Source organism: Heloderma suspectum, chromosome 1 (genome assembly GCF_057233095.1).
Source record: "Heloderma suspectum isolate Gila_16-S chromosome 1, 16-S_ref, whole genome shotgun sequence".
NCBI classification, from domain to species: domain Eukaryota; kingdom Metazoa; phylum Chordata; class Lepidosauria; order Squamata; family Helodermatidae; genus Heloderma; species Heloderma suspectum.
Window position 1 is genome coordinate 239,623,079 of NC_139458.1, and position 16,403 is coordinate 239,639,481.

At 45.0% G+C, this 16,403-nt stretch overlaps 1 protein-coding gene across 2 annotated transcripts in view; it reads right to left on the minus strand.

Moving 5' to 3' along the window:
* KPNA3 (karyopherin subunit alpha 3) overlaps window positions 1-966 on the minus strand; it is an 86,535-nt gene extending 85,569 nt beyond the window's left edge. For both annotated transcript variants that reach the window (XM_084821501.1, XM_084821490.1), the window contains exon 1: window positions 858-966. In XM_084821501.1, the coding sequence (XP_084677627.1) occupies window positions 858-938 (81 nt within the window). In that variant the 5' untranslated portion in view covers window positions 939-966. The remainder of the gene's footprint in view (window positions 1-857) is intronic.
* Between the last annotated feature and the right edge of the window lie 15,437 nt (window positions 967-16,403).

The following is a 16,403-nucleotide window of genomic DNA, read 5'->3' on the forward strand; positions in this document are numbered from 1 at the left end:
TTTTAGGAGCCAATAATATCACGTTTTCAAATTCAGTTCTGTGGATCAACCAGACATTTAATTACACTGTATTTCTTTAGAAAAAATAATATTAAATCAGAAAAGAAGATGTTGTGTGTACATTTATCCAGGGTGTTATTAATGAGGAATACGAGGAAGGGGTCAAGCTGGTGGGAATTCTATGGAGATGTAAACTGGCTGTCAAAATCCAGCAATCCAGATGCAATGGTAAACACACACAGAGTCACTACAAGCCTCTTTGAAAACCCTCAGCCATTAAGAGTAGCTGAAGGGGGTTACTTGAGCCCTCCTAAGCATATCATTTTGAATCCCTGCAGCGCCCTGGGACAATAATAAAGAACAAAGAGGGTCACTATGCTCGGCGGAGCCCCAAATTTCAGAGTCCTCTGTGAAGCATGTGACTAGGGATCATGTCCTGTTTCCCCAGTACCAGGAGGTGAACGAGAAGAGTACAGCAATTCACAATACTACTACTACTGTTGCTGTTGCCGTGCCTTATCATCAGCCCAGACAGCCTCTAAGTCTGGGGAAGGAGCAGAAGCACAAAGGGACGCGAACTGCCCCACTGCCCGCCCGCCCGCCCAATGGAGGCAGCCTCAGCACGGGCCGAAGGGGGCGACCGGGGGGAAGCAGGCCCGGCCCGAGCAGTAGCTGGGCGGGAAGGGGCGGCTCTGTGTGTGGCGGTGGCTCTGTCTAGGTGGCCCCACCGCCGGGCACAGAGCCATCATCCGGCGCTCCGCGAGCGCAGGCTGACGCCGGCTGGGGAAGGAAAGCCGGCCTCTCCCCCCGGGAGACGAGAAAAGGCCCCGCGACGCCCTCCCCGAGCCGGCACATACCTCCACGTCGCGGCCCTTGTTCTTGAAGCTCTTGAAGCGGTGATTCTCTAGGCCGGCGGCGGCGGCGGCGTTGTCAGCCATGACGACGGCGGCGGCTCCGGACTAGAGCGGCGGCGGCGGCGGCGCGCGCGCAGGGGGCGGGGCGGACGGGCGAGGGACGCTCAATGACGGAAAGAGCAAGGACCGGCGGTTGATTGCGCATGTGCGCCCTTGTCAATGGCTAGGCGGGGTAGCGAATCTGGCCGGAGCATAGAGATGGTGGAATGATAGAGTGACAAACTGCCTGGAGACGAGACCTCCTACTTTTGCTTGATACCACGGTTTGGTTCTCCCGGAGCGGAGGTGCCCGCTGGCCACATAGAGCAAAGCCAAGGATCTCAGGGAAATTGGTGTAGCCTGCTGGAGAGCAGAATGTGGGGAAGGAGCAGCTGGGATTTGTCAGATAAAGCAGTTAGGTAGTGGTGGGACTAGGTAAAACGAGGATCCAGCAATTCAAAAAGAGATCCTCATGATTTCATATGAATGTTAAAGGGGAGACCCACAAAACCACCGTCCAGTCACAGTGCACATCTGCTCTGTGGACTGAACCAGATAAATCTTGGATCCAGCACTCGTGGATGCAGCCACGGAGCAAAAACAGGGATCCGGGGCAGGGATCCTCATGATTTTTACAAGAAACCCCAAAACGTGATCATATCACAGAGCGCATCTGCTTCCATGGACTGAACCAGAAAAATCACGGCTCTACCACTCCTGGGCGCAGCGACAGCGCAAAAACAGGGATCCGAGGCAGGGATCCGCAGGGATCCTCATGGTTCTTCCAAGAAAAATGACCACAGGCGCCATCATATTACAGAGCGCATCTGCCTCCACAGACTGAACCACGAAAATCGGGTCTGCCCCTCTTTGGTGCCACCACAGCTCAACAAATGTGGATTAGAGCCAGAGATCCGCTTGGATCCTCATGATTTTTACAGGGAAAATCCCCAGACCACAAACTAATCACAGACCACATCTGCCTCCACGGACTGGACCATGAAAATCAGGGATCCACTGCTTGTGGGCACAGCCATGGTGCAAAGACATGGATCCAAGGCGGGGATCCTCAGGGATCCTCATGATTTTTACAGGGAAAGGCCCCCAAAACACCATCATATCGCTCAACACGTCTATGCCTGGGGAATGAGTGACAAAAACCAGAGATGTGGAGCTTCATAGCACCATCACATTATAAAACTACAGTTAAGACACACAATTCAGTATGGATCCTCTGAATTTTTACATTGCCCCCCACCCCACCCCCATCAAAGCACAGAACTCATCTTTGTCCAAGAATGCACACTAAGAATCCCAGATCTGCTGCTTCTCAGCAGATCCTACATCTTCTGCTTCACTTCAAATGGTGTGAACCATTTATGTGAGGCATGGATCCTGATGGATCATCTGGATTTTATATGTAGTGCATCCAAAATCATAGCTGAATCACAAAGCAAGTACGTGTCAGTGGCATGGATCCTATATTTTTCAGACCCAGGATGGCAAGAAAGAAACTGATTCAAGATGCAGTTCCTCATGGGTCCTCCGGATTTTAATATAGTGTCACCACAACTGCACCATTACATCACGGATCACATCCATGGCCACAGAGCAAAGTATTAAAATTACTGATCTTGTACTTCATGGAGTAAGTGTGATGTAAACACATGAATCCATAACAATCACACTCCCATACTTCACAGAACCACCATGGCATAAAAACATGGATTTGGGCCGTGGGTCCTATTGATTTTTTTTTTTACAGAAGATGCCACCAAAATAACCAGCTAATCACAGATCACTTCTGTGTCCTTGGATTGCATTATGAAAACCATGGAGCCACTGATCTGTGGTGCTGCCATGCCACAAAACATGGATCTGAGTCATGGATACTCATGATTCCCCTGGATTTTTATGGGGATGCCTCCAACATCACTATCAAATCACATAACATGTCTGTGTGCAGGGACTGAACCATAGAAATCACTGATCCAGAACTTCATGGTTCAACTATGGTGAAAAGTTTGGGTCCAAGTTCTGGATCCTCAGGATGTTCCAGATTTCTGCGTGGGATCCCCCACCATCAAATCACAAATCACATCTATGTCTGTGAAGCTCACCATGAAAATCATGGATCTTTCATTTCATGGCTCCTCCACAGCACGAAAGCATGGACTCGCATGATTCTCACAGGGTCATAAATTAACCACATGATAATTGGTTACATCACTGTTGAAAGATTGTATTGATAATAATTATGGATATAACACTTCAGTTAGATAGACACACTCTTATGATTTTTATACACAGACCACAAAAAGTATTTTCTAAACCATGTCATTGAACTAAGCCATAAAATTTCCAACTCCCACCATTCTCTTCCTTCACTATCTTCTAATTCCTAAAACCTGTACTCAATTACCATTGTCTTTTTTTCTATTGCCTAAAGAGTGTAATGAAACAGAGTGTAATGACTTGTCTTCAGGACATGGGATGGAGAGGAATGCCATGGAATGCATACAAAGGCCTATGCCATAGGGGCCAGGATATTGACTTCCTTTTACATTTAGAGGGTTTATTTTGGTAGCAGCAGTTAAAGATTTTATAGCTGAGGCAGCAGGTGAGGTCTCACTGTAAATGTTATTACAAATTGTGTCAGAGAGGTCCATAGACCGGAGCCTCGATGTGTAGTAATCATCATCATGAATGTTCATTACTGTCATAATTGTATGGTTTAATTGACAAACTGCATCCACCTGAGATCCAGAACAAACTTGTCCTAAGTGATACTTTAAAAATGGTCTGCAAATGTACATAAAAGCCTCTCTTCTCCATTTTATCCTCACAACAGCCCTGTGAGGTAGGTTAGGCTGAGAGTCAGTGACTGGCCCAAAGTCACCAAGTGGGCTTCATGGCTGAGTGGGAACCAGAACCTGGATCTTCCAAGTCTCAGTCCAACACTCTAACCTCTACACCACACTGTTATTTCTCTAACTCCCCCCACCCCCACCCCAAGTTAAGATAGAGGAGGAAAGCTGACTCCATCCTGCTTGAGGATCAGGATGTAGCTCTCCAGAAGACACCACTGTGTGTGTGTGTGTGTGTGTGTGTGTTAATTTTTCTCTCCTCCACCACCCCCATATAGGGGCATCTTTAAGCTGCAATCCTATAAGTGTATATAGTATAGTTAAAAAAGGTAAAGGTGTCCCCAACCAGTCGTGTCCGACTCTAGGGTGCGGTGCTCATCCCCGTTTCTAAGCCGAAGAGCCAGCGCTGTCCGAAGACGCTTCCGTGGTCATGTGGCCGGCATGACTGAACACCGAGGTGCACAGAACGCTGGCACCTTTCCCGCCGAGGCGGTGCCTACTTATCTACTTGCAATGTCTTGCTTTCGAACTGCTAGGTTGGCAGGAGCTGGGACTGAAGACGGGAGCTCACTCCGTCAGGCGGCACTGGGGTCTTGAACTGCTGACCTGCCGACCTTCCAGTCTGCAGTTCAGCGTCTTAACCACTAAACCACCGTGGCCCCATATAGTATAGTTACCCAAGTCCCAATGAAGTTGATAGGCTTACTTCTGGATAGACATACATAGGATTGCAATGTAAATAAAAGGGTGCAAGATTACGATATTCCAGCCTTCCCTGTGCTGCCAAAAGAGGGTGTGGGGTGTGGGTGTGGGTGGGATTCAATTTTGCTGTCAACCCTCCCCTCTGCCCCGACTCACAGACACACATACATGCTGGAAGTTTTGCTGGCTGGAGTGGCTTTGCCTACCTAGCCCCTTCTGACATCCAGTGACACTTGGGGAGAGGATGATATTTTATTTATTTATTTATTTGATTTATTAGCCACCCATCTGGCCAGCTGGCCAGCCACTCTAGGCAGTGTACAATACTAATAACAAATCTACATAATCAATGGTATTTTTATTTTTGAAAGACAACCTTGGTTTAATACAAATAGGCTCTTCTGCACACAGTACTGACACCTGGGAAAATATGTCTAATTGATATCAAAGGGACATGCCTGCGAGAACTAATTTGGATTAGGATTGTTGCTGGGGAGGAATGGGTTAATCCCTGTGGAGGGGAGTAGTAAAATAACTATTGTCATTTGCATCCCAAGTACAAAAACAAACAAAATCTTTCCATTTTGACAATTGGTAATACATTGGCAAAGAAAAAGAGAGCTGGTGCATGAAGCATAGAATCATAGAATAGTAGGGTTGGAGGGGGCATACAAGGCCATCGAGTCCAACCCCCTGCTCAATGCAGGAATCCAAGTCGGAGCATCCCCGACAGATGGCTGTCAGCCTCATCTTGAATGCCTCCAGTGTGCAGCCCAACACAGCCCAAAATGCAGCCCCAAAATGTCTGAGCAGTGGGTGGTTATCCTCTCTCATTCAAAAAGTAATGGAGTACTGATTGAATAAGTAAAGGATACTTGTACTGTCTCAACACAAAGAACACCCCCACCCCCCACCCATGAAAAAGTTCAGTTCATCGAGGCACAAAAGAACCAGATTTTCCAGCAATTGATATCTATCAAAAACCCAGACATGGTTGATAAAGATTCATGTACCATTGTGTCTATTTTGGCCCTTAGTCATGAAAAGATGTAAAGAAAATTTCTCTAGGAGAAACTTCTTCTACAAATGCTAGTTGTCTATTATTTGTTTACTAAGGGTGCAAATGGATATAACATGAGCCCCATTTGGGGATTGTCCCTCAGGTGAATGCAATCATGAGAGGAGGAAATCAGAAGCGTACTTCCTGGCCCCACCCCCTCTGTTGCATAAGCCATTTTGGATTTGGTGAGATTTATTTCTGGAAACATTCATAGAATCATAGAATAGTATGGTTGGAAGGGGCCTACAAGACCATCAAATCCAACCCCCTGCTCAATGCAGGAATCTAAGTCAAAGTACCCCTGACAGACGGCTGTCCAACCTCATCTTGAATGCCTCCAGTGTGGGAGAGCCCACCACCTCCCCGGGGAATTGGTTCCATTGCTGTTTTGCTCTAACAGTCAGGAAGTTTTTCCTGATGTTCAGTCGGAATCTGGCTTCCTGTCACTTGAGCCCATTCTTCCATGTCCTGCACTCTGAGATGATTGAGAAGAGATGCTGGCCTTCTTCTCTGTGACAACCTTTCAAGGCCTTGAAGAGCGCTATCCTATCTCCCCTCAGTCTTCTCTTCTCAAGGCTAAACATGCCCACTTCTTTCAGTTTCTCTTCACAGGGCTTTGTTTCCAGTCCCCTGATCATCTTTGTTGCCCTCCTCTGAACCATCTCCAGTTTGTGTCCTTCTTAAAGTGTGGTGCCCAGAACTGGACACAGTACTCCAGATGAGGCCTAACCAGTGCTAAGTAGAGGAGAACTAGTACTTCCTGGGATTTGAAAGCTATGCTTCTATTAATGCAGTCCAAAGTAGCATTTGCCTTTTTTGCAGCCACATCACATTGTTGGCTCATGTTCAGCTTGTGATCTAAAACAATTCCAAGATCCTTCTTACTTGTAGTATTGTTGAGCCACATACCGCCCATCTTGTAACTGTACATTTGGTTTCTTTTTCCAAGGTGCAGAACTTGGCATTTATCCCTATTAAATGTAATTCTGTTGTTTTCTGCGCAGCACTCCAGTCTATCAAGATCTCTTTGAATACATCCAAAGTATTAGCTATCCCGCCCAATTTGGTGTCATCCGCAAATTTGATCAGCATTTCCTGCACCACCTCCTCCAAGTTGTTAATAAAAATGTTGAAGAGCACTGGGCCCAGGACTGAGCCCTGCGGTACCCTGCTTGTGACCTCTCCCTAGTTTGAGAAGATCCCATTGATAAGCACTCTTTGAGTCCAATTCGGTAGCCAACTGTGGATCTACCTGATCGTTGTTCCATCTAGCCCACTTTGAGCTAGTCTGCTCATCAGGATATCATGAGGCACTTTGTCGAAAGCTTTGCTGAAGTTGAGGTATATGATGTCCACAGCATTCCCACGGTCCACAAGAGAGGTTACCTGATAAAAAAAATGAGATCAGATTAGTCTGTCAGGATTTGTTCCATGTTGGCTTCGAGTCATCACTGCATTGTTTTCATGGTGCTTAGAGATGGATTGCTTTATCATCTGCTCCAGAATTTTCCCAGGGATTGATGTCAGACTGACTGGTCTGTAGTTCCCAGGTTCCTCCTTTTTGCCCTTTTTGAAGGTAGGGACAACATTAGCCCTCCTCCAGTTATCTGGCACTTCATCCGTCCTCCATGATTTCTCAAAGATAATAGCGGTTCTGAGAATTCTTCTGCCAGTTCCTTTATTACTCTAGGACAGCAGCCCTTTTCTTTTTTACAATCAGTGCTAATGAGTATGAGTGTAGTTTAACATGTAAATGTTGAAAGATGGTATTGATTATGGGAACAACAATGTTCTGAAATCATTTATTTCATGTTGTTATAATAGACACATTTTCAATTAATTATTTGATTAACATTAACATATATCAACAAACTGATATGGCTAACCAATTTTTTCTGGCCATGAAATTGGCTCAAATATCCTGTGGGATGATCAAACTTTAACTGTGCGTTCTTATTCATGTTTACTCTGAACTAAACCACACTGTGTTCTATGAATGGGTTTTGATCCCAAGGAAGTGTGTATAGGATTGTGCTGTAAGTGTCATTGATTTCAACATAGGAGATGTTGCTTTATTCTCCTCTTGAAACTGACCTGACAGGTGCCATTCTCCACCAAAGGAGTTTCAAACACAGCAGCAGGAAACCACCTAATATTAACTTATCAAAATATTTGATTTTAACCATTTGTGCATGAATAAGGACGATGATTTCCTGACCTGCTCAGCCTATTTTTGCGTTGTTAAGATGATAGTGTAATTATCTGTAATTACTGCTGTTATGAATGGTCACTAAATTGACAGCTTATTCTATTCTCATTGTCATGTGACCCAACTGTTTACAATGTTTTGTCTTTCCCCTAAGTCATGCATATAACATATACCTTCCAAGTGAGGAAAGCATGTAATGCATCTGATTAAATGAACTCCAGCACAGGTAAGCTGATGTCGTTCTAAATCTGTGTGTGCTTCTGGACGAAGGGCTCCTGATGCTACCATTCCAAAGACTATTTCCGCTTTTCCTCCTTATTTTTTTTCTAGATTAGATAAAAAGATGGATAAAGATAAAAAGATGGTTAGATAAAAAGATGGTACAACTGGTGTGCAAACATGAGTGTCATACATGGACGACACTGTCATCTGGATCCTCTCTAAAGTTCTGTTAATAAGGCTTGTTTATTGCATAACAAAAGCCTCATGAGGAGTGTTTTAAGTTGCCACAATCTTTGGTTTTGATACAGATCTAGTCATATTTAGAGTAGACCTACTTAAGTCAATAAGTAGTACCCAATGTTAGTGCTATGTAGACTAGATCCATTGAAATGCAGGAAACTTAAGTCCCATTCATTTCAATTGGTCTAGTCTACATAGGACTAACACTGGATATTAATCAATGTGAATTAAGTTAGTAATGACTAACTTATGTACCATTAATATCAGTGGGTCTACTTTATGTATTACTAAAGGTGCTTCTACATAATGCTTTTATTCTGCAATCTCCCTGCCTCAGACACAAAATTTAAGGGGGGGGGGGGTCCAGATGGCAACATCTTCCTCTATAACCCTCCCATGTTATCCCACCATTTCTTCTGTCTTTGTTATTCTGGTCTGAAAAATCAAAGAAGGAAGAAAAGATATAAAAGATGCACAATGTTTTGGTAGTGGCTAGGAGCCCCCTGACTCTGGAAGCATCCAGAGTCAGAATCCAACCCAGAGGGATCACTGTATTGGATGGCTGCAGCAAAAGCAACATAAGGTTGGATTGAACTTCCATTTATTTGTCCTCATCATGTCCATTACCATGGCCAGGCACTGATTAAGCACATCCACTTTCCCACCTGGATCAGATGAGAAGAGAGACATCCGCATACTGATGAAACTGCACTCTAAATCTCCTGTTAACCTCACTCAGCGGTTTCAACATAGCTGTTAAGTAGCATTTGGGACAAAACGGAACCTTGTTGTGCCCCACAGCATGCCAAGGAGTTTAGCAGGCACCCCCCAGCACCACCATCTGTAAATGGCCACCCAAGTATGAATGGAACTATTGCAGAGCTGTACCACCCACATGCAATTCAGCCTGTCCTGAAGGATGCCATGGCTGATGGTATCGCAACCCACTGCGAGATCCAGGAGAATCAACTGGGTTGTGCCCCCCACCCCTGTCTCTCTCTCACCAAAGCTCAGGGTGACCACTGTGCCGAAACCAGGCCGAAACCCTGACTGAAGGTGGATCTAGAAAATCAAGTTCATCCACAAGTGATGGGATTTGATGTGCCACCACCCTCTCAAGCACCTTGCCCAGGAAAGGGATGTTAGCTACTGGCCTATAATTATTCAGATCTGCTAGATCCGAGGATGTTTATTTCAGAAGTGGTCTCACCACTCTGACCAGTAGGGAAGAACTGATCACCTTTCGAAATGAGCCAGTCATCCCCTCCCTTCTGGATGTCATAAGCCACGAAGGGCAAGGGTGCTTGGGCTAACTTAAACAAGCACCCTGCCCACATCCTTGGGTCATAAAAACTGGAAGTCCTCTGACAATAGACAGTGGCCAGGACATCTTCAGGGATTGAACTTCCTAAACTGTGGTGTCTAAGGGCAGAATCCAAGGCTGCCCATCTGCTAGTGGAGCTGGCAGCCGATTCTGGTTTGCACACAGCCAGTCCCACCAATTCCGTTGCACAAGCGGCCCCTACCACTTGTGGACAGCAATGCAGCACTTCCAGGGATAAGTCCCAAAACAAGTGGAAATGCTCGAGTCGTTTCTGGAAGGGGCAGGTCAATGGGTCTGATCTGCTGATCTGCCCCCTTCCAGAAATGAGCGTTCCCACTCATTTGGGGTTGACCCTGGAAGTGCTAAATCACCGGTAGTGGCCACTTGTGGAACAAAATTGGCTCGGCTGGCCGCACACACAAGGGCTGCATTGGATTCTGCCCCCAGTCCTGTGGAAATTAGAAAATGCAGCATACCAACAGTCCACTGGTTTTTTTCTTCTTCCTCTCATATTGTGGTTGAACTAGTAGCCATCCAGTTATACTGGTGGACGGCTCCCAGGCTACTGTCAGGAGCCAATTTTCTGGAGCAAATTGCTCCTGTATTTTTTAAGCTGCGTTGGCTCCTGGTATGTTTCCATGCCCAATTCAAAATGCTGGTCTTGATCTTTGAAGCATTACCAACCCCAACCAATCTTATGTGAAGGGCCATGTGTCTCCATGTGATCAAGCCCGCCCGTTTAAGATCTGGACATGTTCTGCCACCGTCTGAGGTACAACGGACAGGACCTTCTCTGCGTTGATAACAAAGTTTTGAAACTGTCTCCCGTGGGAGATGTGCTTGGCTTCCTCTCATTCCACATTCTGAGAAATGGTGAACAGCATCCTTCTTCACCAGTCTTTTAATGATAATATAAACTGTGGTTTTATCCCCCTGAATCTGTATATTTGCTCTCCTTACAGACATTGGTGCTGTTTTGTATATTATTATACAATAATATATTGGTGCTGTTTTGTATATTATTATTTTATCTTGTAATCGTTGATGTTGTATTGCTAATTCATGTTGTATTGCTGACTGACTTGCCACTTTTTATCAGGAAAAGAGCAGAGAAATAAAATAACATACTTTTAGTTGGGGATGTTGGCAAAATCTGCAATGAATTCAAATGAGTTCAGATTTCTAGTAATCTGACCTGCAGATTCTGCTGCAAACTGGCTTCTTCTGCACAGATTCTGTGGACTTCCAGACCATTCTTTTAGTTTTGAGAGAGATTTGCTTCACTGCTTATTAGCGCTAATGCATACTTGCAATAAAGTGTTAATGCACATTAGCGCTCATGAACATTAGTAAGAATGTGCATTTGTACAAGTGGAAGATAATTATCATAGAAAACAATCCAATTCCATCAATAAGTGGCCAGTGGAATTAAGGACACCTGACAAACACAGACGGAAAGGATTTAACAAAATCTGTACATCCTTACCTGCCGGTAGATGTGAGCTGTAATTAGATGGTGGGCATGCCTTCAAAAACCGTGAAGATTCATTAGATCTCGTGCCTTAGAGATAGGTTTTATCCCATTATGATTACATGGGGGGGCTTGTGTGCAAGAATCATGAGGACCGTGCTTCTGATCAAAGCTTGCGCAGCATGGCGTGGCACAGCATGCTGGATCCATGCTGATTTTTATGGTGCACTCCATAGATAAGGGTGTAAAGTGTGACTTAATATTTGATTTTAGGCGTTCCATGTAAAAACTATTCAGATGATTCATGAGGATCCACTCCTCATATAGCTGTTATTGTTGTTCCGTGGGAACACCTTGCTCCAATGGATACATGCTTTTTAGTGGCCAGTGAGTATAGAAGTATGACAGCTGATTTGATTATGAATTTGGAGAAAGAGGCCTGGTAAACATATCAAAACACTTCTGGGTTGTGAGTGTGGCAGCAACTGGTGAACACTGCCTGATCGCCTCTGCTGTGAGTGGGAGCACTGAAACAACCCAGGGATGTTCCCCTTGCTAGTTTGTTGTGACATGAAATCAAGAACTCTGGTTTGTCTATTTACAATCAACCCAGAGAAATAAGCCATGGTTTGGTTTGGGGTTATTTCTCAGGCTTGTTCTAGGAGAGAGAAGCCAGACTGCCTTGTTTGCACATCACAACAAACAACCCAAGGACAAAACATTCCTGGATTATTTAGCTGCTGTCATTCACAGCAGGAGATTAGGAAATGTGCTTTAGCATGCTCACTCATTCCTAAAAACACAGGGTTATTACAGGATCCATGATTTTTAAGGTTCAGTTCTGAGGACACATGCCTTGAATCATTGCTTTTCTACTGTAGTAGAAGGGTCAAGTACAGGATCAGTAATTTGGTTCAGTACATGGCCATTCAAGAGATCTATGATTTGACCATGGTTTATGTGGATCCCATATAAAATTCCTATCCATGGTTTTCATGCCATGCCTGTGCCCACAAGTAGCGGATCTGCAATTTTTCTGGTTCAGTCTGTGGAACACGATGGTGTTCTGGGGTATCTTTCTTGTAAAAATCATGAGGATCCCTGAGGATCCCTGTCTTGAATCCATGTTTTTGTGCATGGCTTTGCCTATGAGTGGCAGATCTGTGATTCTTCTAGTTTTGTCCATGGAGGAAGATATGCTCTGTGATTTAATTGTGGTTTGGGGGATTTGCTCTGTAAAAATCATATGAAATCAAGAAAATCCCTGCTTTGGATCCATGTTTTTGCACCGTGGCTGCACCCACAAGTGGATGATCCATGATATTTCTGGCTCAGTCTGTAGAGGCAAATGTGATCTGTGATATGATAGTTGTTTGCAGGGGAGGGTGTTGCTCTGTAAAAATCATCTGAAATCAAGAGGATTCCTGCCTCGGATCCCTGTTTTTGCACCGTGGCTGCGCCCAGGAGTGGCAGATCCATGATTTTTCTGGTTCAGTCTGCGGAGGCAGATGGTCTCTGTGATATTATGGTGTTTGGGGCTATGTTTCTTGTAAAAATCATGAGGATATCTGGGGATCCCTGTCTCGGATCCCTGTTTTTGCACTGTGCCTGTGCCCATGTGTGGAGCATCTGTGATTTTTCTGGTTCAACCTGTGGAGGCAAATGTGCTCTGTGATTGGATGGTGGTTTGGGGTGTCTCCCCTTTAAAATCATATGATATCATGAGGATCCCTTTTTGATTTCATGGATCCTTTTTTATTTTCTTCTGTTAGGGGTTGTGAACCTGTGGTAGAGGGTAGCTGGCTGGAGTTCTTAGGTTAGGAACAGGTCAGGAGATATCTCCTGTCTTGAATGTTTCTGTGTAAAGAAAAAATAGAAGAAGTTTATACCATAAGTTCTACTGCACTCACCAACACATTTATCTTGATATTGATTTCTCTTCCAGTCTGTTATGAATAAAATACTTTAACATTGTTGATCCTGGTTTCTTGCCTGTGGAATTATTGTTTTAAGGGTTTGAACACCCATCCCAAAGCAAAGTATTCATGGGAGGGCTGTGACACTGGGCAGCAGCATGTCCTCTTCCCAAAAGAAAAGGAAGCAGCAAAGACAGGAGCTCTAACTCTGGCCTTGCTTCATGTGGAAAATGTTACATTTTAAACACTCAAAAATTGCCTTTCCAGTGTAAATGTATCCATAATTATATTCTCCATATTGCAAGAAGGGGGGCTGTGGCTGAGAGAACAAGGCTTATGACAGCCCTCCAAAAGTGTTCAGAGGGAAGCAGGCTGAGAGAGATTAGTGTACAACAAACACCTTGCAGTCTACTCCAGTGCTGATACAGTATCTTGCCATTTTTTAAAATGAGAAAAGCAGTATATGGGGGTGCACAGTGAAGAGAAGGCTGGTCAGACTTCTTATACTTCTTCCCTCTTCCACTTCTTCCAACCTGAGTTGCACTGTCAACTTGCCTTTGAGTGTTGAGGGGCTGTTGGTTAATGCCAGGTCAGTCTATAATAAGACAGCTACCATCCACAATTTAATTGTGACTAGGCTGACTCAGTATGCATTACTAAAATCTGGGTGGACAAGCTGGGAGGTGTTGATTTTTCTCAGCTCTTTTCACCCTGGTTCTTGGTGCAGCACCAAAGTAGACTTGAGGGCTAAGGGGTGCTGTGGTCTCCCTCTCCAGGATTCCTCTCCAACAGAGCATTAGCTTTTAGTGTTTTTACCTGGTGTTGGGCACTAGAGACAGACTGGGAATTCTATTGATTTCCCTATCAACCTGCTACCTAGTAATCTCACTGCCTGAGCTGATGAAGGCGGTCTCAAACTGGGATTGATTGTTCTGGGACACCTCAGCATCCATGCCCAGGCTACCTTGTCAGGGGTGATTCAGGATCTCATGCCCACAGTGAAAAGCATGGGGTTGTTCCAATTTGTCATTGGCCCATTGTATGTGTCAGGGCATGATCTTGACTTATGGCAGTGGTAATGGAGAAGGGGTGATATGGTGGTGGGGATTGGCAGACTAGATAAGGGAAAGAGAGGTGACACTGTTAAGTTGTCCCCCTCCTTCCAGTCCTCTCCCTTTCTTTGGTAACTAGAATAGTTTTGCCAGTTTGCCTTTGGGTCATGTGTTGCTGTTACTAAATAATACATTATCAGTTAGTTATCCATGATTTCATCTTGGAGCAAAGGGCTAACCTGGTTTGCATTAATAAGACCTGTGCAGAGGTGCTGCGCAAAATGTGTTCTCCCAAATGTGCCCACCTGGTTTCTCAGTACAGCACCAACATAGTCGGCTTCGGCTATTGGGCAGTATAGAAATGTAATAAATAAATAATGGTCTCTAAGGATTCTATTTCCATCACTAGATCCATCCAAGTCAGAACCCAGATTTGAGTGTTTGTACCTAGTGTTGGGATTGAGGGACAGATTGGGGATTCTGTTATGGTAGCACCCACCAGCCTCCCTATCTGAGCTGTCATAGGTGATCTCAGACTTGGTGTTGAGGATGCCCAGGATGATTGTCCTGGGTGACTTCAACATCCATTAGGAGCAGCTCAGGACTTCATGACTGCCATGAAACCATGGGCCTGTCCCAACATGTTCTACACAATGTGACAATTACATTTTGGAACTGATATTTGTGATGTGGGCTGGGAGAATGGTGGTCTGATAATGGAGGGGTTTGCTCTGGCCCCATGGTCAAACCATTTCCTGGTGAGGTTTAGACTTGCAGCAGCTATCCTTTCTGCAGGGGTGGGGGACCTATTAAGATGGTCCATTCTCAGAGGCTGATGGAATTCAACTCAGGGAGTTTCTAGTTGGCATTACTAGTGCTCCTGTTGAACCCCTAAGCACTCTGTGGAATTAAAAAATAACTTGACCAGTTGCTACAATCACTCCTAAATGCCCTCTCCCAAAATGCAGAGCTTGGTCATCTCCATGGCTTACCAGGGAGCTTGGTACGATAAAGCAGGTTGGAAGATGGCTGGAATGCAAGTGACAAAAAACTCAATGGATCTGAATACTAGTGATGCCCATTATTGGTCCTACTCAATGGCAGTGATGACAGCAAAGAAAAAAGAACTTCACTGTCACCATTGCATCCTCAAAGTGTTGTCCAGGGGAATATTTTCAAGTGGTGTGGTGCCTATGTCACTCTCATTCAGTACAGGCAGCCATGAAGGCCTGAGGTGCCAATAGAGCTTCAGCTATTTGGCATTATAGAAATGAAACAAACAAACAAACAAACAAACAAATCAAACGTTTGCAAACCACTTTGAGGATGAAATTGCTCATATCTGCTACAACAGAAGATGCTGCAGTTACAACAATTGTCAGGGAATATGTCCAAACCATCATCTGGTCTAGTTTTTGGTTCCTGCAGCTGAAGGATTCTTGGAAAAGTATGACCAACCACCTTGTCAAGAATATTGGCCTGCTTTTCCACCATGAAGCTAGGCCTTGCTTTCATGTCTGATGCAACCACCTGGGAATGTATTATCGGGGGAGCTCTTCAGTCCTGCCACTGGAGGCCAGGCTCAGTCTTTGTTAATTGGGAAAGTAATAACAGCTGGGTTTGGTGGGAAGACCCTACCTCCCTCGGGTTGAGGGTGGGGGACCCAAGAACTAGGCTGGTGAGCGGCTGGAGGAAATCTGTCTTGGGTTGCCAGGGCTGAGCCTTAAAAGGAGCTGAGGCAGAGGTGTGTTTGCCTCCCTTTGTTAGGGGGTTTTTTGGACCTGGCTTGATTCTGTCCTGGGAGACCCTTACTCAGGTATGTACAAAGATAGGTTAGCCAGCTTTTGTTATTTTGCTTGGGTGTGCCATTAAAAGGCTCTCTATGTATCAAGGTTTTTTCTTCAAGTATTTCAGTTTTGTACCTCTGTGTACAATTTACAACCTCCATTCTTCCCTTTCCCTTAATAAGCATTTATCAATCTTAAGTTTGGTGTGATTCCTTCTGAGTAACCTCAGTGCTAATTTCAGTACCTCTTGGCCTGGGAAGGTGGCTACTGGGTGTCTTTTGGGGATCTGAGGCCAGGTTTGGCCTGTCCTACCTTGCAGGAGGGTTGGGATTATTTCCAGTGCTCCTTCACACACCTGTATGCTCAATTCTTGCCCTTCTTGGCTGATAACAACTAGCACGAGGAGTTTGAGTGGCTGGGTCCAGAAGGTGATTAATGCCTCCTTGCAAAAAAGTATGGTCCCAGCTGCCTTGAAGGAGGCAGTGATACAATCACTCAAGAGACCTTCTCTGGACTCTGGGGAGAACTATCAGCCAACTGCAAATATCCCCTTTGGGCAAGGTACTCCAGCAAGCGGTGACTGTACAAATGCAGGATGTCTTGGATGAAACAGGTTGTCCAGACCTATTTCAATTGGGTTTCAGACCTGTTTTTGGCATA